The sequence below is a fragment of the Chiloscyllium punctatum genome, chromosome 22 (genome assembly GCF_047496795.1).
Source record: "Chiloscyllium punctatum isolate Juve2018m chromosome 22, sChiPun1.3, whole genome shotgun sequence".
In the NCBI taxonomy this organism is placed as follows: Eukaryota; Metazoa; Chordata; class Chondrichthyes; order Orectolobiformes; family Hemiscylliidae; genus Chiloscyllium; species Chiloscyllium punctatum.
The window spans coordinates 60327310-60351105 of NC_092760.1; the positions used below are offsets into that span (position 1 = coordinate 60327310).

Here is a 23796-nt window from a genome sequence, read left to right on the forward strand (position 1 = left end):
GATATTATTAAGCTGGAGAGGGTTCAGAAGAGATTTACCAGGATGCTGCCAGGTGTGGAAGGTTTGAGTTATAAAGAAAGGCTGGGACTTTCTTCAGTGGAGCATAGGAGATTGAGAGCTGACCTTATAGGAGTTTATAAAATAACGAGACATATAGATAGAGTTGATGTTAGTTGTATTTTCCTTAAGATGAGAAATTTTAAGACTGGGGGCAGATTTTTAAGATAGACATTTAAAAAAGACATAAGAGGCAATTTTTTTTTTACACAGAAGGTGGTTTGAGTGTGTAATGAACTTCCTGAGGAAATGGTGGATGTTGAGCACAATTACAATGTTGAAATGATATTTCAATGGATACATGAATAGGAAAGGTTTGGGGGGGCTATGGGCCAGGAGCGGGCAGGTGGGATTTGTTTAGTTTGGGATTATGTTTGGCATGGACTAGTTGGACCGAAGGGTCTGTTTCCAATGCCTAATGGCTCTATGACTATAACTCTATTACCAAGATTTTGAAATCTTCAATTCCTTTAATTGCCTTCCTGCTTGCAGTTACCCAGTGACAGTACAGAGCCCTGCCTCCTTGTCTCCTTGGAAACTGCTGTCAACAAAGAGTGGAGCTTCAGTGGTTTTACTGAAACAAGCGTGGAAGCAAATGCAGCCACAGTTGAAACAATCGCAAGAGTGAGAGGACAGCTGCCAAACAAAGCCAAATACAGGTCAGTGCAGCTCATCACAACTCTCCGCCATCGTCAACCTCCTCCCCATACTCCTATTCACAACGTTTCTAGTAACCGGGGTCTTAAATGAAGTTGCTGCTCTTATGCTGGAGACTGGCGAGCAATGTAATCCATTAGATGCTGTTTCACATTCTACCCACCCTTGATGCAAAGTGCAGAACTCAGAGCAGCCAATCAGCCAAATTCAACAAATCACCCTAATGCTAGGAAAGAAAGAGCTTGCATTTATACAAAGCTTACCATGATTTTTGAACATCACAAAGTGCCTTCAGATCAATACTTAGAAGGATAGTCACTGTTTAGTTACAAGAAATGAGAAATGTAAAGCCACAGCATTGAGATAATGACCTGGTCATCTGCCTTCGATAAATACTGTCCAGGGCATCACAACGAATCTCCCAGCTTTACTTCTCAACAGAGCTTAGGGACCATAATGGGCACCTGAGAGGGCAGATAGGGCTTTGGTATAACACCTCATATGAAATGTGGCATATTCAATAGCACTCCATCACTGCTGACCCTCTGATAGTACAGCATTCCCTCAGTACTATCACTCTGAGTAGCACTCCCCCAGTACTGACCCTCTGATAGTTCCTTCAATACTGCTTTTCCAAAAGGGTTATACTCTTTCCCTAGTGTCACTTTAGTCTTCTGAAACTGCAGCGCTCCCTCAGCGCTCACCCTCTGACAGTTCAGCATTCCCTCAGTACTGCACCTCTGACTGTGCAGCACTCCATAGTACTGACCTTCCGACATTGCAGCGCTCCCTAGTACTGACCCTCCGACATTGCAGCGCTCCCTCAGTACTGATCCTCTGACAGTGCGGTGCTCCCTCAGCATTTGACCCTCTGAAACTGCAGCACTCCCTCAGTACTGACCCACTGATAGTGCAGCATTCCCTCCGTACGACCCTCCGACAGTGCAGTGCTCCCTCTGTACTGATCCTCCGACAGTGCTGCGCCCCCTCAGTACTGACCCTCCGACAGTGCGGTACTCCCTCAGTACTGATCCTCCGACAGTGCTGTACCCCCTCAGTACTGACCCTCCGACAGTGCTGCGCCCCCTCAGTACTGACCCTCCGACAGTGCGGTTCTCCCTCAGTACTGACTCTCTCGAAATGCAGCACTCCCTCAGTACTGACCCTCTGACAATGCAGTGCTCCCTCTGTACTGACCCTCTGACAGTGCAGTGCTCCCTCTGTACTGACCCTCCAACAGTGCAGTGCTCCCTCAGTACTGACCCTCCAACATTGCAGTGCCCCCTCTGTACTGACCCTCCGACAGTGCGGCACTCCCTCTGTACTGATCCTCCGACAGTGCTGCGCCCCCTCAGTACTGACCCTTCGACAGTGCAGTTCTCCCTCTGTACTGACCCTCTGACTGTGCTGCGCCCCCTCAGTACTGACCCTTCGACAGTGCGGTTCTCCCTCAGTACTGACCCTCTGAAAATGCAGCACTCCCTCAGTACTGACCCTCCGACAGTGCAGTGCTCCCTCAGTACTGATCCTCCGACAGTGCAGTGCTCCCTCTGTACTGACCCCCCGACAGTGCTGTACCCCCTCAGTACTGACCCACCGACAGTGCGGTGCTCCCTCAGTACTGATCCTCCGACAGTGCTGTACCCTCTCAGTACTGACCCCCTGACAGTGCTGTACCCCCTCAGTACTGACCCTCCGACAGTGCGGTGCTCCCTCTGTACTGACCCTCCTACAGTGCTGTACCCCCTCAGTACTGATCCTCTGAGAGTGCTGCGCCCCCTCAGTACTCACCCTCCGACAGTGCGGTTCTCCCTCAGTACTGACCCTCTGAAAATGCATCGCTTCCTCTGTACTGACCCTCCTAGAGTGCTGTGCCCCCTCAGTACTGATCCTCCGACAGTGCTGTACCCTCTCAGTACTGACCCTCTGACAGTGCTGCGCCCCCTCAGTACTCACCCTCCGACAGTGCGGTTCTCCCTCCGTACTGACCCTCTGAAAATGCAGCGCTTCCTCTGTACTGACCCTCCTACAGTGCTGTTCCCCCTCAGTACTGACCCTCTGACAGTGCAGTTCTCCCTCAGTACTGACCCTCTGAAAATGCAGTGCTCCCTCTGTACTGTCCCTCTGACAGTGCAGCGCTCCCTCAGTACTGACCCTCTGACAGTGCTGTGCTCCCTCAGTACTGACCCTCTGACAGTGCAGTGCTCCCTCAGTACTGACCCTCTGATAGTGCGGTTCTCCCTCAGTACTGACCCTCTGACAGTGCAGTGCTCCCTCTGTGCTGACCCTCTGAGAGCGCTGCGCCCCCTCAGTAAAAGACTAAGATGTAGATGCAGCAGGAGACCATTTAAACCATCAAGTCTGTCCTTCCATTCTGCAAATCATGAATGATCTGTTAATCCTCAGCCCTACCTCCCTGCCTTCTCCATATTACCCATGATTCCTTTACTGATTAAATACCTGTCTGTCTCTGTGTTGAATCTTCTTAATGATCCAGCCTTGACACTGTTCTGCAGTAAAGAATTCCACAGATTAATTACCATCTGAGAGAAGAAATGCCTTCTCATCTCTGTCTTAAAGTGGTGCTGTCTTATTTTAGGATTATTTCCTGTGATCCTAGACTCTCCCAAAAGGGTCTGCAAACTCACCACATCTCTCATGTCAAACTCCGTGAGAACCTTGGATATTTCAATGAGGTTGTCTCTCACTTTTCTAAACTCCAGTGAGTACAGACTCCTCAAACTCAACCACTCCTCAAAAAAAAACCCTCCATTCCCCCAGATCAGTCTACTGAAACTTCCTTGGATTACCTCCAGTATCAATAAATCTGACCTTAGGTAATGGGATCAAAGCTGTTACGGCATCCTAGTTGTGGTCTGACTAGTGCCTTGTATCATTTTGGCAGACGTCCCCAGTTTTATCCTCCATTCCCATTGCAATAAAAGCCAACATTCTATGCTTTCCCAATTACTCACTGAACCCAGATGCTAGATTGTGTGATTCATGTCACAAACTGAATGAAACGAGGGGAGCCAAATCTCTTGGGATGGAGATTTCTGCAATCTTTCTCTATTTAAATAATATTCAGTTCCTCTATTTTTCCTGCAAAAGTGCGTCACCTCACATTCTCCCACCGCACTGTTCCTCTGACCACTGTGCTGCACTGCCTCAGCCTAGCCCCTCCAACAGTACAACATGCCCTCAACACAGTAATAAAACAAAGAACTGTAGATGCTGGAGTTCAGAAATCAAAACCAGAAGGTGCTAGAAGAGCTCAGCAAGTCTAGCAGCATCTGTGGACAGAAAGCAAAGTTAACATTTCAAGTCGATTGACTTAATCAGATTCTCTCAGTGCTGTTCCTCTGACAAGGTTGCACTCTCTCACTACTCCCTGTTTGGTATTGCAGCATTCCTGTTCTTTGGTGGCAAGAACAGGAAGGCGGATTACTACCTCAATGGAATCAATTTAGGTAAAGGGGCAGTACAGAGAGATCTGGGTGTTCTTGTACACCAGTCAATGAAGGCAAGCATGCAGGTACAGCAGGTAGTGAAGAAGGCTAATAGCATGCTGGCTTTCATAACAAGAGGAATTGATTATAGAAGCAAAAAGGTGCTTCTGCAGGAATACAGGGCCCTGGTGAGACCACACCTGGAGTACTGTGTGCAGTTCTGGTCTCCAAATTTGAGGAAAGACATTCTGGCTATTGAGGGAGTGCAGCGTAGGTTCATGAGGTCAATTCCTGGAATGGTGGGATTACCTTACACTGAAAGACTGGAGCGAATGGGCTTGTATACCCAGAAGACTGAGAGGGGATCTGATTGAGACATATAAGATTATGAAAGGATTGGACACTCTGGCAGCAGGATACATGTTTCCGCTGATGGGTGAGTGCCGAACGAGAGGACACAGCTTAAAAATATGGGGTAGACCATTTAGGACAGAGATGAGGAGAAACTTCTTCACCCAGAGAGTGGTGGCTGTGTGGAATGCTCTGCCCTAGAGGGCAGTGGAGGCCCAGTCTCTGGATTCATTTAAGAAAAAGTTGGATAGAGCTCTCAAAGATAGTGGAATCAAGGGTTATAGAGATAAGGCAGGAAGAGGATACTGATTAGGAATGATCAGCCATGATCATATTGAATGGTGGTGCAGGCTCGAAGGGCTGAATGGCCTACTCCTGCACCTATTGTCTATTGTCTATTGTCTATTGTCTATTCCCTCAGTACTGACTCTCCACACTGTGGCGCTTCCTCAATACTAACCCTCCACACTACAGCGCTCCCTCAGTACTGACCCTCCATATTACAGCATTCCTCAGAGTGACACTCCACACTCCAGCATTCCCTCGGTACTGACCCTCCACATGACAGCACTCCCTCAGTACTGATCCTCCACACTCCAGCGCTCCCTCAGTACTGACCCTCTACAATACAACACTCCCTCGGTACTGACCCTCCACACTACAGCACTCCCTCAGTATGGACCCTCCACAATACAACACTCCCTCGGTACTAACCCTCCATAATACAGCACTCCATCAGTACTGACCCTCCACACTACAGCACTCCCTCAGTATGGACCCTCCACAATACAACACTCCCTCGGTACTAACCCTCCATAATACAGCACTCCATCAGTACTGACCCTCCACACTACAGCACTCCCTCAGTACTGACCATCCACAATACAGCACTCCCTCAGTATGGACCCTCCATAATACAGAACTCCTTCAGTACTGACCCTCCACAATACAGTGCTACCTCAGTATGGACCCTCCACACTACAGCACACCCTCAGTACTGACTTTCCATATTGTGACAGTCTCTCTGTACTGACCCTCCAACAGTGTGGCAGTCTCTCTGTACTGACCCTCCAACAGTGTGGCAGTCTCTTCATGGGTGGCACAGTGGTTAGCATTGCTGCCTCACAGCGCCAGAGACCCAAGTTCAATTCTTGCCTCAGGCGACTATCTGTGTGGAGTTTGCACATTCTCCCCGTGTCTGCGTGGGTTTCCTCCAGGTGCTCTGGTTTTCTCCCACAATCCAAAAATAAGCAGGTTAGGTAAATTGGCCATGCCAAATTGCCCGTAGTGTTAGGTGAAGGGGTAAATGTAGGGGAATGGATCTGGGTGGGTTACGCTTCGGTGGGTCAGTGTGGAGTTGTTGGGCCAAAGGGCCTGTTTCCACACTGTAAGTAATCTAATCTAATCTAAAATACTGACCCTCCAACAGTGTGGCAGTCTCTCCATACTGACCCTCCCACATTTGGCAGTCTCTCTGTACTGACCCTCCAACAGAGAGACAGTCTCTCCACACTAACCCTCCCACATTGTGGCAGTCTCTCTGTACTGACCCACCAACAGTGTGGCAGTCTCTCTGTCCTGACCCTCCAACAGTGTGACAGTCTCTCTATACTGAACCTCCCACATTGTGGCAGTCTCTCTGTACTGACCCTCCAACAGTGTGACAGTCTCTTATACTGAACCTCCAACAGTGTGGCAGTCTCTCTGTACTGACCCTCCAACAGTGTGACAGTCTCTCTGTACTGACCCTCCAACAGTGTGACAGTCTCTCTGTACTGACCCTCCAACAGTGTGGTAGTCTCTCTGTACTGACCCTCCAACAGTGTGACAGTCTTTCCATATTGACCCTCCAACAGTGTGACAGTCTCTCCATATTGACCCTACAACGGTGTGACAGTCTCTCCATCTTTTAGAATGACCATGTTGGTTTCAGTTCTTTCATATGTAAATCCCAGAATTTTCTTAAAGTTACATTCTCAAGTGAACTTTAACAATAGGTGCCATGTTGGCCCAGATAATGTATTGAAGGTGTGAGGTGCCCTGTGTGAGGCTGTCTGTGCTCCAATGTTCAGACTGATCCTAATCTAAAAAAGGGAGTTACAGAATCTTACATGGATTCATGCAGTTTTGAGCAAACTAAAATGTAATTCTGCAAATACAAATTCACCCCATCAAACTTACACGTGGCTGTGTGTGTGTGCATGTAGGTATTTGTGTGCAGGGGGTACGAGTGTCTGTGAGACAGTGTGTGTATGTGCGTGAGTGTGAGTGTAAAAGGGTATAAGGGTCTGTGAGAGGGTGAGTGTGGGAGTGTATGTGTCAATGTATGATGAGAGCTTGTGTATGAGAGGGGGTCTGCGCGCGCGCGTGTGTGTGTGTGTGTGTGTGTGTGTGTGGAGTGCAGTGTGGTCACTTGTAGTGTGACATCAATTCATCAACCACCAGTTCCAACGTGCCACAGCAAGGAACCGTAATGACCTCCTCAGGAGACAGACACGGGCTGCAACCGACAGGGTACCCTTCGTTATCCAGTACTGCCCAGGAGCTGAAAAACTATGCTATGTTCTTCGCAGCCTGCAACATATTATCAGTGAGGATGAGCACCTCACTAGGACCTTCGCCACCCCTCCACTTCTCACCTTTAAACAACCACCAAACCTCAAACAGATCATGGTTTACAGCAACTGCCTGGCTTACAGGACAATACCATACAACCTTGTCACAGTAGACGCTGCAAGATGTGTCAGAGTGTTGACACAGATACCACCATTACATTTGGGGACGCCTCCCAGCATGTATGTGGCAGGTACTCATGTGACTTGGCCAACATTTTCTATCTCATACGCTGCAGCAAGGATGCCCTGAGGTATGGTACATTGGTGATTGAGCAGATGCTACGGCAACGGATGAATGGACACTGCACAACAATCAACAGGTAGGAGTGTTCCCTCCCAGTCGGAGAACACATCAGTGGTCCAGGACGTTCTACCTCGGACCTTCGGGTGACCATCCTCCAAGACGGGCAGGCAACAACGCAAAATGGCTGAGCAGAGGCTGAAAGCCAAGTTCAGTACCCATGGGGATGGCCTCAACCAGGACCTTGCATTCGTGTCACACTACAGATGACCCCACTGCACAACAAACACACACACACACTCACGCAGACCCTCTCTCATACACAAACTCTCTCTCATGTGCTCACACATGCACTCCCGCACGCACCCTCTCACAGACCCTTACATCCCTTTACACTCACACTCACACAAATAAGTTTGTGGGGTGAATTTGTATTTGCAGCATTACATTTTAGTTTGCTCAAAAACTACATGAATCCATGTAAGATTCTGTAATTCTATTTTTTAGATTAGAATCAGTCTGAACTGTGGGGCACAACAGCCTCACACAAGGCACCTCACACTTTCAATGCATTGTCTGGGCCAACATGGCACCTCTTAAGAATTTGACTTTAAGAAAGTTCTGGGATTTACATATGGAAGAACTGAAACCAACATAGTCATTCTAAAAGATGAGAGATTTAACAAACAATCTGGGTCTTTTTCAATATATAATTTAAGTCACCTCACACTGTAAATCTTTGCTTTAAATTCTGTATCCTATGGTCTTATACTCCACAACCACCTGATGAAGGAGCAACGCTCCGAAAGCTAGTGTTTCCAAATAAACCTGTTGGACTATAAGCTGGTGTTGTGTGATTTTTAACTTTGTACAACATTCATCAGAACTACACACGTACAATTATAAAAACAAAATACCCTTGGATGTTGGAAATCTAAAATCTAGATCATTGTAAATATTTAAAGAGGATGCAGATGAATTTTTGAAATATTAGTGAGTTTAGGGCTATGACACAAAATAGGGTTGAGGTCTAAGAAAGATCAACCATGAATGGTAGGGCTGACTTGAGAGGCCATTTGCTTGCATGTTCCATTTTATTGTAGCAGTGTCTTTACTTCTTACTCCTATACTCCAGCCTGCTTTTCGTAAAGGGGATGCTATTTACCTTCATAATTGCTTGCTGTTCCTGTGTGTTTAAATTCTGGTGGTTACATGTGCCTGGGACAAAGGACATCAAATTAGCAATTCTGCTTTCCTGTAACTGTTTTATTTCTTTCCAAACAGCTTATTACAATGTTTGAAATGAGTTTTCAAAACTAATTTGTCAACGTCACCCTGAGGCAAGCTGAATCTGTCAGTTTATTTTTGTTTGACTGGTACAGCCTGAAGTTGAAGGTCTTTTTGCTATTTTTACCAGGTGTCCAAAAACATTCAAAGCTTTAACTTGACTCATACTAGTGCAGCAGTAGAGAAACAATATGGTGTAAAGGTTACCACCAGTTACCCCTATCTAGTGATTGGGTTACTGAGCTAAAATTCCAATGATAGGTGACTTCAAATTCCACTGAAAAAGATCATGAAATTGAATTCATTAAAACTTGCCTTGAAGTTGTTGGACTATTGTTATGTCAGTGATGCCTTTTAGGGACGGAAATCCGCTATTCTTCCTCGATCTGGATTTATCTGTGTTTCCAGTTCCACATGACTCCTTGACCTTTTGACCATATCAAGTGTACATTCTGGGTTGCATTCATCAGATTCATCTCTGGATCTCGTGATCGAAACTGGATTGTGATTTGGAGTGAAGGCGATTGAGCTGAACTGGTATTGGGGTGGACCTCAATGCTGGCTTCGGCCTAACGCTGACACAGCTATCAATCAGCCTTTCAGCCATGGAGGCTGGAAGCAGAGGAGCTTCAGATTAGTGATGGGGTCACAATACAGTCAGGGTGACAACTGAACCTACTTTGTGAAGAGGCAGTTGTTTGAGTGCTGCAGTTCCAAGTTGCTGATATCTCCTGCGCACTTACACATCCCCTCTAAGAACACCATGGGATGCGTATGACTGCTGAAAGCCTTCGAAAAAATAGGTCAGGGGCCTCTCTCACTGTTCTCAGTGCTGAGCCACTGGTTATTTGGCCATTGTAGAAGAGTTGGATTGACATTATCTAAATATCCAACTTCCGTGGACCCCTGCCTGATGTGCTTATGTTCGGGAAAGAAATCTACCATCCTTACTTGATCTGGCCTACATGTGACTCCAGACCTAAGGCAACGTGATTTGACTTTCAATTGCCCTCTGGGCAATTAGGGATGGGTAATAAATGCTGGCCTTCCAGTGACGCCCTCATCCAATGAACAAATAAAAACAACACTGATGTGGTGGATTCATTTGGAATCTTCACCAGTAAAAAGCAATTCAAGGTGATCTTTCTACTCACCATTCAGCTCCACTATTGGAGGAAGTCGGGGTTATTTATTGTACACGGGGCAGCCTAGAGTACATTGCCCCTGTGGGCAAGCATGGTGGCAGACTGCCAGCTCACCTTCTGCAAAAACGACAAGCTGGAGAGGCAACAGATGAGGGACTACAAGAAGGGCCAGTGCTGTGTTCTGTAATAGGAGGCTAGCCACATATACAGGACCTGCCCAAAACATGGTGCTAGGTCAATGCGGATGGCCAAATTTGGCATCGTAAGCAGTGCTATCCAATCAGGCAGCACTATCCAAGACCAATGAAGCTAAGGACAGTAAGAAGAAGGTTTGACAAGGAAAGAAGGACAGTTTGGAAACTGAACCTGTGTCTCTCAGTCTCCCATGGAGAAAACAGAATCACTGGAAAAGGAGGCAGCAGCAGACGGATAGGAGAGGCAACCAGCGAGGACAAATCTCAAACAGCTAAGAGGAGAACCAACACAAATCAACTGAGCAGCAAAATCTGACAATGGCCCTAATGAGAAACTGGTGGCTGCTCCTCCTCCAATGATGAAATGCAGGAAAATAGCCACAGACAGAAGGAATGACAAAGTGCTGACGAGGGAAAGGAGATGAAGAGCCCTGAGCTGGGAAACACAGAAGATGGCGAGGGGCTTTGAGATGTGCACCCCAGCTCCATTAGCGTAGCTATGGCCTTGACCAGGATCAGAGTGAGCCTGACGGTGAGTCTGGTTTTCTTGCTGCCCATATACCCTGATATCACTTGCCTGAGATAACACCCTGGAACGGAACACAGCAATGATCTCAGCCCTGTGCGAGGGCAGTGGTTTGTATACACCACAGGCATGTAGGAGCTTACTCAGCAACTGGAACAGCCTTAGAAATGGGACTTTTGGACTGTACTCTAAAAATCAAAATGTGGGTTTTAAAATTGCTTGTACCAATGAGTGTAGAGAGCTGCCATATAATGTATCTCCATGTTGGCTTTCCTGGCTAACAGCTAAGCTGCCTTGTTGTTTCTACAGGACTGTTGAATACCACACCTTAGAGCTACAGGAAATGGCCACACTGTGGGGGGGGGGGGGGCGGCCCACAAACTATTAATTTGGTTGGGGAGATAATGTTTGCCGATTTTCCAGCACGGGGTATTCTGCTGCAGGGAAGCAACTCCACTATCTTCGAGGTTAAGCACTTGTTGGGTGGGAGGGCACCTCCTCATAGAGACAGTGCCCTGAGAGTAATGAATGTGTACACCCTGTCTGCAATAATGTGTGTCTGGCTGTCCTTCAGCAGCTCCCTCTACTGCTGGCAATGCACAGACCGATCATTCCAGCCAGTGCCTCCAACTGAATCATGGATGTGGTGAGATCATCCAGAGGGGCTGACAGCAAACTGGACACCATGTCCAGACTCCAAGTGTGAATGGTAAAAGATGCCAAGCTGCTTGATATCTTAAGCAATACCTTCATACGTAATGCAGCATAGATGTATGGCTCTATTTTCCTAAAGATAGACTTCCTGTTTGTGTGCCATGCTTTAATGATCAGATCCATCAACATCACATCAGTTATCCTCCCTAACCACTGCCTCCTACTGGCTGACCATCAACTACAGGCAGTCCACAGGGACAACAGGGGAACGTGGAAGCTGAATGCGAAACTGTTGACCCCAAGAAAGGAACTCAAAAGGGATTTCAAGGCTTTGAGAACCATGAAATCTTTCATTGAGTCTCCAGTGCTCTGGTAGGAAACAGTCAAGGTAAACATTAAGAGAAATTTCCTCATCTTGAACTTCCTGTACAGACACACATGCAGACATAAGCATGAAAAATAAATTGGTGTCGTGGGTTGAAGGAAAAACTGGGAAATCACCTAAATGGTCCCTGATCCCAGGATTCACTGACTTGATCCTTTTGCTTGTCAGGACTGCCTGCTCCTGATTTTTCCTCTTCAGGAATTTTCATTTGCTTGCAGGAGCCACAGAGCAATCAATTTACATAAGTTATACAGTCTCTGACTAAGTGTTTAAAAGTACCAGCTTACAGAGACTGGGGATGGAAATAAATTGGCATTCTTCAGGATCTGGGTGTTTTACACTGCAGAGACAAAGATAGCACTTTACTTTCCAGAGACACCAGCAGATCCATGAGGCAGGACTCTCTGTGGTATGGTCTTGCTCCTGGGTTGAACACTGTGACAAACATAACTGTGCCTGGAAGACGGTAAACTTGGTGAAAGGCTCTCTGCGGTCTGCCTAAAACTTGTTTGTCTACAAAGACAAAGAGTTGTCCTCAACAAAGTGGCACATTCCAAAGCCCAGGTTTTATGTGCTGAGGGATGCTGTAAAGGTGTCATAGTAAGGAAAGACAACCATCCATGGACTTTATGCCATAATATAGTGAGGAGCTGGTAACTTATAGAACTACTTGTAGCTTATAGTGTAAAGTACATAGATCTTGTCGTAATTCATTAACGTTTTATTTTTGTATTTGGAATAACAGCTCAATTGAGAAATGTGATTTATTTCCATCATATTTTCTGTGATGTCAAATTTTGATAGTTTCACAATGTACTTATTTTACGGTTGAAGTACATTTTTACAAAATTGATGTGATTCCAATTCTACACCAACGTGGCTGACTGCTATATGTATTGCTATGGAGCTGCTAGTCATGGGGGATAAATACCCAACTTGCCCTAAAGGTGAACAAAAACATCAAAGTCATTCTCAGATGTGGATGAGCTCAGGCTTTGGAATTTGAGATAATGAGGCAGGAATTCTGCTAAAGTCTTTTATTTTGTTTCCAGATTACTCAACATTTTAAAACTCTCTCTATTATCTCCAGGAAACAAAAGAGAGAGAAGGTTGTTGAACTGTTCCTTTTAGGAGATTTTGAAAGCCATTGAATTTGGTTTTTAAATTAATGAAAACACACAATGCTTATCCTGGGCTTGATTCCATTAGAATGAATTCTTCCGTTCCAACAAAAGGGGTATAGATTCCAAAGAGGAAATGCCCATTTCTGGTAAAATCTGCAGTAAAATGAGGCATTAGTGCATTAAAACTGGATTTAAATATTTAAAAGGCACAGCAGTTGATATGTACTGAGTTAGTTGACTAATATCCATTTATAATAATGAAGAACTGCGAAAATTAAAGAATTACAACAATCTATTATACAAACTGACAGCAACCAGCCACCTGACAATAGTTATGGTAACATTTCACTCTCAATTATCATTGAATACAGCATTTGCCTGTGACCTATTATTCCAAACAGCTACTGTCTCAACTGATCATGACATCACTGAGACCACATCCTTCTAATTCTGTACTGTCATGAAAAATCCAGCCCTGCCTTAGACTGTCTGCTAAAGAAACCCTTTTCTATCTTTGTTACCTTCACACTTGACAATTCTATTACTTATCTGACTGGTTTCCTCTCCTGCATTCATCTTTAACTTCAGCTCATCTAAAATTCTGCTGCACCACTGTCCCCCACCCCTATAACCCTCATCCTAGTTAGTCTTCATTATCCATGACCCCTTGGTTTGCTGACCTAGAGTGGCTCCCAATCCAATAAAACCTCATGTTTAAAATTCTCAACCTCCTATTCAAGCCCCTCAATAAACTAACCCTGTCCTAACTCTCTAATGCCTTCCAACCCCACAACAATTAGAAGAGTATAAAGGCAGTAGGAGTATAATTAAGAGGGAAATCAGGAGGGCAAAAAGGGGACATGAGATAGCTTTGGCAAATAGAGTTAAGGAGAATCCAAAGGGTTTTTGCAAATATATTAAGGACAAAAGGGTAACTAGGGAGAGAATAGGGCCCCTCAAAGATCAGCAAGGCAGCCTTTGTGTGGAGCCACAGAAAATGGGGGAGATACCAAACGAGTATTTTGCATCAGTACTTACTGTCGAAAAGGATATGGAAGATATAGACTGTAGCGAAATAGATGGTGACACCTTGCAAAATATCCATATTACAGAGGAGGAAGTGCTGGATGTCTTGAAATGCATAAAGGGGGATAAATTGCCAGGACCTGATCAGGTGTACCCAAGAACTCTGTGGGAAGCTAGAGAAGTGATTGCTGGGCCTCTTGCTTAGATATTTGTACCATCAATAGTCACAGGTGAGGTGCTGGAAGACTGGAGGTTGGCTAACGTGGTGCCACTGTTTAAGAAGGGTGGTAAGGATAAGCCAGGGAACTATAGACCGGTGAGCCTGACCTCGGTGGTGGGCAAGTTGTTGGAGGGAATCCTAAGGGACAGGATGTACGTGCATTTGGAAAGGCAAGGACTGATTAGGGATAGTCAACATGGCTTTGTGCATGGGAAATCATGTCTCACAAACTTGATTGCATTTTTTGAAGAAGTAACAAAGAGGATTGATGAGGGCAGAGCAGTAGATGTGATCTATATGGACTTCAGTAAGGCGTTCGACAAGGTTCCCCATGGGAGACTGATTAGCAAGGTTAGATCTCACAGAATGCAGGGAGAGCTAGCCATTTGGATACAGAACTGGCTCAAAGGTAGAAGACAGAGGGTGGTGATGGAGGGTTGTTTTTTAGACTGGAGGCCGGTGACCAGTGGAGTGCCACAAGGATCGATGCTGGGCCCTCTACTTTTTGTCATTTACATAAATGATTTGGATGTGAGCATAAGATGTACAGTTAGTAAGTTTGCAGATGACACCAAAATTGCAGGTGTAGCGGACAGCAAAGAGGGTTACCTCAGATTACAACAGGATCTTAACCAGATGGGCCAATGGGCTGAGAAGTGGCAGATGGAGTTTAATTCAGGTGCTGCATTTTGGGAAAGCAAATCTTAGCAGGACTTATACACTTAATGGTAAGGTACGAGGGAGTGTTGCTGAATAAAGAGACCTTGGAGTGCAGGTTCATAGCTCCTTGAAAGTGGAGTCGCAGGTAGATAGGATAGTGAAGAAGGTGTTTGGAATGCTTTTGTTTATTGGTCAGAGTATGGAGTACAGAAGTTGGGAGGTCATGTTGCAGCTGTACAGGACATTGGTTAGGCCACTGTTGGAATATTGCATGCAATTCTGGTCTCCTTCCTATCAGAAAGATGTTGTGAAACTTGAAAGGGTTCAGAAAAGATTTCCAAGGATGTTGCCAGGGTTGGAGGATTTGAGCTATAGGGAGAAGCCTAACAGGCTGGGGCTGTTTTCCCTGGAGCATCGGAGGCTGAGGGGTAACCTTACAGAGGTTTACAAAATTATGAGGGGCATGGATAAGGTAAATAGGCAAAGTCTTTTCCTTGGGGTCGGGGAGTCCAGAACTAGAGGGCATAGGTTTAGGGTGAGAGGGGAAAGATATAAAAGAGACCTAAGGAGCAACATTTTCACACAGATGGTTGTACGTGTATGGAATGAGCTGCCAGAGGAAGTGGTGGAGGCTGGTACAATTGCAACATTTAAGAGGCATTTGGATGGGTATATGAATAGGAAGGGTTTGGAGGGATATGGGCTGAGTGCTGGCAGGTGGGACTAGATTGGGTTGGGATATCTGGTCGGCATGGATGAGTTGGACCGAAGGGTCTGTTTCTGTGCTGTACCTCTCTGTAACCCTATAACAATACAGGGTCAGAGGCAGTCAGTCATCTTATCATGTTTAGCTTTATGAAAAAACCACGTAATTGTATTCCTCTGTTCTTCCTTCCAGTCCTGCCACTCTACTGAAAAAGGTGCTACCTAAATTCATGTTCTTCTAACCTGTTTTATCTCTTTGCAGAAACTCATCGCCTTGTTTAATACCTTCAGCACTCAAAGTCATAGAGTCTTGGAGTCATAGAGCATGGAAGCAGACCCTTCAGCCCAACGTGACCATGTTGACCAGGTTCCCTAAACTTCCTGTTTTTACTTTGGTTTTCCAACGAATAATTTTTAAATCCTTTTTCATTCTTACTTGATAATTTCTGTGAGAACAATTTGCTGACTATCGTTCTGCTACTCCCTAACTCGCTCCGTCCATCTGCCTCTGCAGGTTTTGGTTTTGCCTTTGTTCATTGTCCATTGTCTTGTAATTCTGACTTTGGTGTGTGTGTGCTGAATTACTTTCTCAGTCTGGCACCCAGTACTCAGTACTGTGATACCATGAACATAGATAGACATGGTGACACTGAGAATGTATCACATTTACTTTTCCTGGAGGCTGTGACTGAATCTAATTTTCTATCGGATTAAGGGATATATGTGGCCTGTGTGTGCGTGCCTCACAAATCCCCAGTGAAAGGGGTTGAGTATCCCATGGGATCACCATGGTCAGAGTTGGAAATACATACATTTAGGTGGGTCCTGTAACATGCTGAAACATTTGTGTGTGGTTGGTGGTCAGCTTACTGTACCACTGTGGATGTATCAATGGAAAGGCAGAGAATGGAGATTTTATGTCAGAATATCTCACAAGATGAAATAGAAAACAGCTCCAAAGAAGAAAAGAAATTTACATAGCACTTTTTGCAACCACAGCACATTCCAAAGTAGTTTACAAACATTGAATCATTTTTGTAGCATAGTTTCTGCTATGATGTGGGCAATCCAACAGCCAATACACACACACAATACATGATTGACAGGTAATGGCAAAGCTATAAGAAATCTATTGATTAAACTGGAAAAGAGAAATAATAAACAGATAAGTAAAACATCGTGGCCCAAATCACAGTTTATTACATGAATGCACAAAGTGAAAGGAACAAATTAAATAAGCCTGTAGGCACAAGTTCTAAATTGGAAAGTATGATATAGCAACCATTACTGAGATACAGCTGAGGGATGGTCAGGATTGGGAACTAAATGGACCAGGTTAGCAGGTTTACAGGATGGACAGGGAAAATGGAGTCACTTCACTGAAAAACAGCGAAATTATTTCAATGGTGAATGAGGGGAAAGCAGTTGATGGAGGCCAGAAATGTGAAACTGAGGAACACTAAAGAATTTAAAACTGTAATGGATGTTATGTGTAGACCTTTGGTAGCAGTTCTGAAATGTTAGATTGTCTCAGTGCAGAAATCAGGCAAGTGTGTAGCAAAGCCATAGCAGTATTAATGGGAGATTTTAACTTTAACATAGATTGGGAAAGCTCCTGTCAGAGGGGTAGTGAATTCTTTGAGCGTGTCGAGGTAGGCTCCTACAGCAATATATCTTGGATGCAACAAAGAGTCAAGTAAGTTTGGGTCAAGTGATGAGTAATGTGTAATGAGCTGGATTGTTGGATGGTGTAACTGAATACTTTGAAAGTTTTTAGCTAATCAGGGAGGGCCAGCATAAATTCATGACAGGTAGGTCATACCTGACAAACGTCATTGAATTTTTAGAGGACGTGACTAAGGTAGTGGATAAGGGAATGTCGACGGATGTTGTTTATGTGGATTTTCAGAAGGCATTTGATAAAGTCCCACATAAGAAACTTTTAACTATGGTAGAAACCCACAGAACTGAGGGCTGTGAAGGTGGTTGAGTAGCAGGCAACAGAAAAGGATAATGGGTAGGTACAATACTCAAATTAGCAGGATGTGACCAGTGGTGTTCCATAAGGATCTGCATTAGGGCCTCAAATGATTTGTTAATGATTTGCATAATGACATAGAAAGTCATATATCCGAATTTGCCGATGACACAAAATCATTGCTGACAATATAGATGATAGCATAAAATTACTAAGGGATATTGAAAGAATAAGAGAATAGGAAAGACTGTAGCAGATGAATTTTACTGTAAGCAAGTGTGAGGTTATCCACGTTGGACAAGAAAAAGCATAGATCAGTGTATTTTCCAGATGCTGTGAAGTTAAATATGGTGGATATTTAAAGAGGCTTGAGGGCGTTCAGGTGCATAGCTCTTTAAAATGTCACAAAGAGGTACAGAAAGTAGTCAGGAAAACTAATGGAATGCAGGCCTTTATGTCTTAAGGACAGGGGTACAAGATGTAGACGTTATGCTGCAGTTATACAAAACTCTGATTAGACCCCACTTGGAGTACTGTGAGCAGATCTGGGCATCACACCTTTGGAAGGATATATTGGCCTTGAAGGGAGTTAAACATAGATTTACAAGAATGATTCCTGGACTTCAGGGAAAGATTATACAAATTAGGCTTGTTTTCTCCAGAATTTAGAAGGTTAACTATTCAAGATATTAACAGGAAAAGACAGGGTAGATAAAGATAAACTATTTCCACTAATTGGAGATTTGAGAACTAGGGGGAAAGAGTCTGAGAATGAGGGCCAGACTGTTCAGGAGAAATGTTAGGAAGCACTTCTCCACACAAAGGGTGATAGGATCTTGACCAGATGGGCCAATGGGCAGAGAAGTAGCAGATGGAGTTTAATTCAGATAAATGCGAGGTGCTGCATTTTGGGAAAGCAAATCTTAGCAGGACTTATACACTTAATGGTATGGTACGAGGGAGTGTTGCTGAACAAAGAGACCTTGGAGTGCAGGTTCATAGCTCCTTGAAAGTGGAGTCACAGGTTGATAGGATAGTGAAGAAGGTGTTTGGTATGCTTTCATTTATTGGTCAGAGTTTTGAGGAGAGAAGTTGGGAGGTCATATTGCGGCTATATAGGACATTGGTTAGGCCACTGTTGGAAAATTGCATGCAATTCTGGTATCCTTCCTATCGGAAAGATGTTGTGAAACTTGAAAGGGTTCAGAAAAGATTTACAAGGATGTTGCCAGGTTGGAGGATTTGAGCTATAGGGAGAGGCTGAAGAGGCTGGGTCTGTTTTCCCTGGAACGTTGGAGGCTGAGGGGTGACCTAAAAATTATAAAGGGCATGGATAGGGTAAATAGGCGAAGTCTTTTTCCTGGGTTCAGGGAGTCCAGAACTAGAGGGCATAGGTTTAGGGTGAGAGGGGAAAGATATAAAAGAGACCCAAGGGGCAACTTTTTCACACAGAGGGTGGTACGTGTATGGAATGAGCTGCCAGAAGAAGTGGTGGAGGCTGGTACAATTGCAACATTTAAAAGGCATTTGGATGGGTATATGAATAGGAAGGGTGTGGAGGGATATGGGCTGGGTACTGGCAGGTGGGACTAGATTAGGTGTGGATAACTGGTCAGCATGGACGGGTTGGACTGAAGGGTCTGTTTCCAAGCTGTACATCTCTATGACTCTATGACAAGCAGCAGTGAACGTTGGATCAGTTATTCATTTTAAATCTGAGACAGATAATGTTTTGTTGAGTAATGTTATTAAGGGATATGGGCCAAAGGCATGTATATGGAGCTCTGCCACAGATCAGCTATGCCACACATCAGCTATGATCTCATTGAATGATGGTACAGGCTCGAAGGTCAGAGTGGTCTATTCCTGTTCCTATAACCTGCCACAAACAGCAATATGATAATGACCAGATCTTGGTTGTGGGATAAACTTGGCTCACTAGGGTCAACTCTTCCTGCTCCCTTAACAATAGTGACCATGTGATCTTTTACATGGAGGGAAGATAGAACCTCAATTCAATGTCTCATCCAAAAAACACATCTCTAACAAAGTGATTTTCACTCACTATTATCCCTCCAACAACCAGTACTCAGACAGCACAGCATTCCCTCAGTACTAACTCCGTCACTGCAGCACTCACAGTTTTGTTCCTTTGACAGAGAAGTGGCCCCTCAGCAATGACCCTTCAATTGTGATGCACTCTCACTCTACTGCGCCTCTGATAATGCATAGTTCTTTCAATACTGACTCTCTCAGTACTGGGAGAAAGTGAGGACTGCAGATACTGGAGATCAGAGCTGAAAATGTGTTGCTGGAAAAGCGCAGCAGGTCAGGCAGCATCCAAGGAACAGGAGAATCGACGTTTCGGGCATAAGCCCTTCTTCAGGAATGAGGAAAGTGTGTCCAGCAGGCTAAGATAAAAGGTAGGGAGGAGGGACTTGGGGGAGGGGCGTTGGAAATGCGATACCTAACGACAGTGTGGTGCTGCCTCAGTATTGATCCTCCAACAGTGCAGTGCTCCCTCAGTACTGACCCTCTGACAGTGTAGTGCTCCCTCAGTATTGATCCTCCAACAGTGCAGCGTTCCCTCAGTATTGACCCTCTGACAGTGCAGCGCTCCGTCAGTACTGACCTTACGACAGTGCAGCGCTCCCTCAGTATTGACCCTCCAACAGCCCAGGACTCCCTCTGCATTGACCCTCTGACAGTGCAGCACTCCCTCAGTACAGATCCTCTGATAGTGCGGTGTTCCCTCAGTACTGACCCTCCAACAACTCAGCGCTCCCTCAGTACTGACCCTCTCACAGTGCAGCATTCCCTCAGTACTGAACCTCTGACAATGCAGTGCCCCCTCAATACTGACCCTCTGACAGTGCAGTATTCCCTCAGTGCTGACCCTCCAACAATGTGATGCTCCCTCTGTACTGACCCTCCAACAACGCAATACTCCCTCAGTACTAACCCTGTGACAATGCAAAACTCCCTCGGTATGGGGTATTGGGTATGAAGAGCAAACACTAATACATGGTCCACCTGACCCACTACGTTCCCTAATTTCTGCAGTGCCTCCTTCTATTTGGACCGAGAACATATCAGTGAAGGAAGTTCTCCCAAGCGCCTTTCAGAAATCCTTGTTCCTCCGTCCCCTGTAATTTAACAGGAACTTTACTCAGACAAAATCTGCTTTGTTAATCATCTGGGTCTCTATCTGTCTGTTCCCCCATTCTCTCTCTCTGTCTCTGTCTCTGTCTCTGTTTCTCTCTCTCTCTTTTTCTCTCGTCTATTTTCATCCCTCCCTTGGCTTTACCCTACACAGTTGAATTTTTCACCTACATGCTGGACAGGGACGTGTCCAGAATCTGGTAAAATTAGCTCAGAGCCTCTCTTGTCAGAGTGTCTCCCTCTTCCTTCCCTCTGTCATGGAGCTCTCTGAAGGAGGCAAAGTACAAAATTGTGAGCTTGAGTGCAGATTTGAAAGACAGCAAGTACAGAGATCTTGGATAAATATTTATCTGACAACAAGACCCCACCTCCTCCCCCCAAACTGTGTGGAGCAGGAACAGCCAGAGCGAAAGGGCCACAGACAGGTGTTTCATTTCCTTCCTTTGTGGGGTTTGGATGAGGAGAATGGCTCCTCTGAGACCCAGAGGCAAGCTCCTGCCTCCTGACTTCCCTCACCTCTTCTCACCCCGTCTCCATAATTCCGAAAACAACCAGCTTCAAAACGTCTTTCCCCAGTCTCAGGGAATTTTTTTCGGTCCTGAATGTCAGCAGTTTGAAGTACATCTCCCCCGGCCAGCTGACACCATTTCCTCTCCCTGTTCTGGGGCAAGTGACTGATAAATGTTTAACATGAGCTGAGCCTCACATCGCCAAGATCAGGATGAATGGTGAGTGTTGTCACTCGTGTCCCCCAGCACTCTCCCAACTCACCCTCCAGCTTGAACTGAGGCCTTGGTCTGTCAATGTTGCTGCGTCTCTCTCTCTCTCTCTCTCTCTCTCTGTTTCCCTGCCTTCACTCCCACTGCTGCTTGATCTCTCTCCCTCTCTCATTCACACTCTGACACTCCACACACAGTGCAATCTACTGAAGCTCCTGGGAGCAGGCATTGAGGAAGGTGAGCAGTTAATTGTACAGGAGGTGAACAGGCAGCTTGCAGATAGTAGGATGAAAGTTGAGCAGTAAGCAGGTCGCACATTAACCTATTGTTAATGCATCAGCATGTTGCACCTACTCAGTAACTCACAAGGTCACCAAGTTAAACTGCGTCTCTCTGATCCTTTTTTCTCTTACCTTCCTGATTAAGTAGGCTGCAAACTAGAGACAGGCGTCTTTTAAGATTCACATTAGGTCAAAGGTGATGTGCAGCTGGTGAGATCATCTCTCTGCTGGATTTGGACCTGTCACAAGCTTCTTTATGTTAATGGGAAGCTTTGTTGGATGAGGGGAGAGGAGGTTAACACTGATTGTAGTCTACCGAGCGAGGTCAGGGCACAGCTTCCAACTGCAGGGAGCGAGTTCAAAGCAGACGTACGAAGGGCTATCCAGGGGGTCGGAGGCAGGGCAGGATGATAGGGGGAAAGTGAATCTCCACCATGGATAGCACATGCTTGATAAAGGGGAGAGTGAAGTGTAACCAATAGCAGGCCAAGAGCGGAGAAGTTTGAGGATGATGATTGGCAGGTCCAGGGTGGAAAGAAACTCACTGGGGATGTGTGTGGCCAGCTCTAGGCCGATAGAGGCTCACAGAAAGTAAAGATTCTGGTGATGGAGGGAGGGTTGAGGACAATGGAGGGAAGATCAAAGATGACTGAGAGAGGGGGTATTGACAATCCAGGTATCCGAGTGTGTCAGGTGGGGAAGAGGTGACAGCAGTTTAAGTTCCTCAACTCACACAGGGTGAATGATGACACTGGCTTGCAAGGAGTAACTGACCAGGTACTGTCTGAATGTAGCAGCAAGACCTTCAATTGTGAGCTATCGGTGGGTTTGGTAACTTTCTGCCCAGCCTCACCATTCAACTGGCCAGGCCCCATGAGTGCACATGGCTACTTGATAGGCTGCCTCACTACTGTGCCTGGTCAACCATCCCAGCACCGAATGGAGTTCCAGCACACTTACCAATTTGCTATTGGGACATTCATCACTGCTACAAGAACCTGCCTCCCCCACACACTACACATTATAACACAATCGCCAGAGTCTGTCTGTCTGTCTTTCACACATACACACACACACACACACACACACACACACACACACACACACACACACACTTTCTCTCTCACACGCACTCCCACATTCATTCAAACAAGTACACACCACAGTTAAAGAGTCCTTCACAGCAGCATCTGAAGTGTTTGCTCAGCAATCTGGTTCGCAGTTCAGATGAGTCAACACTGTCAATGCATTGATAACTCAGCAATAAATGGGCAATCGCAGTCAGTATGTTGAGAAATGAAAGTGATTGATAACAATGGTAACATCACCACTTTTCTGCTGCATGGAGAGGTTACTGTGATGGGCACGGCAGGGAAAAGTAAAGCTCAGAATTTGCTTCATAACTTCTGCACAGAATCAAAGCTCTGTGTGTAACAATTAAGATGTTAATATGAAGAACATAAGAGACAAGAGCAGATGTAGACTATATGTTCCTTTGAGCCTGCTCTGCCATTCAACACAATCATGCTGGTCATTTGCCTAAACTATAATTCCCAGTCTAGCCCATGTTCCTTGATTTTCTGAGATACCAAATATCTGTCGACCTCAGTCTTAGATGTATTTGTAGTAGTGGGAAGTTGTGTGTGGAGGTGGAGGAGATTGGTGAGACACTAAATCAATACTTTTCGTCAGTATTCACTCAGGAACAGGACACTGTTGCTGATGTGAATATTGAGTCACAAGTGATTAGAATGGATGGCCTTGAGGTACGTAGGGAAGAGGTCTGGGGAATACTGGAAAGGATGAAAATAGATAAGTCCCCTGGGCCTGATGGCGTTTATCCTAGGATCCTCTGGGAAGCTAGGGAGGAGATAGCGGAGCCATTGGCCTTGATTTTTAGGTCGTCGTTGTCTTCGGGAACAGTGCCAGAAGACTGGAGGATAGCGAATGTGGTCCCCTTGTTCAAGAAGGGGAGCAGGGATAGCCCGAGTAACTATAGGCCAGTGAGTCTCACTTCTGTTGTGGGCAAAGTCTTAGAGAGAATTGTAAGGGATAGGATTTATGAACATCTGGATAGGAATAATGTGATCAAGGATAGTCAGCATGGTTTTGTGAAGGGCAGGTCGTGCCTCACAAACCTTATTGAATTCTTTGAGAAGGTGACCAAGGAAGTGGACGAGGGTAAAGCAGTAGATGTGGTGTATATGGATTTTAGCAAGGCGTTCGATAAGGGACCCCATAGCAGGCTAATGCAAAAACTACGGAGGTATGGCATTGAGGGTGCAATAGAGGTTTGGATTAGGAATTGGCTGGCTGGAAGGAGACAGAGGGTAGTAGTTGATGGTATAGGTTCATCTTGG

General features: G+C 45.5%; 1 protein-coding gene across 1 annotated transcript in view; it reads left to right on the forward strand.

The window, feature by feature from the left end:
* The first annotated feature begins 617 nt into the window (after positions 1–617).
* Positions 618–23796, forward strand: part of LOC140493374 (uncharacterized) — a 91073-nt gene continuing 67894 nt past the window's right edge. Inside the window, exons 1-2 of the mRNA XM_072591771.1 lie at positions 618–716; positions 15559–15663. Of these exons, the coding sequence (XP_072447872.1) occupies positions 15622–15663 (42 nt within the window). The 5' untranslated portion in view covers positions 618–716; positions 15559–15621. The remainder of the gene's footprint in view (positions 717–15558; positions 15664–23796) is intronic.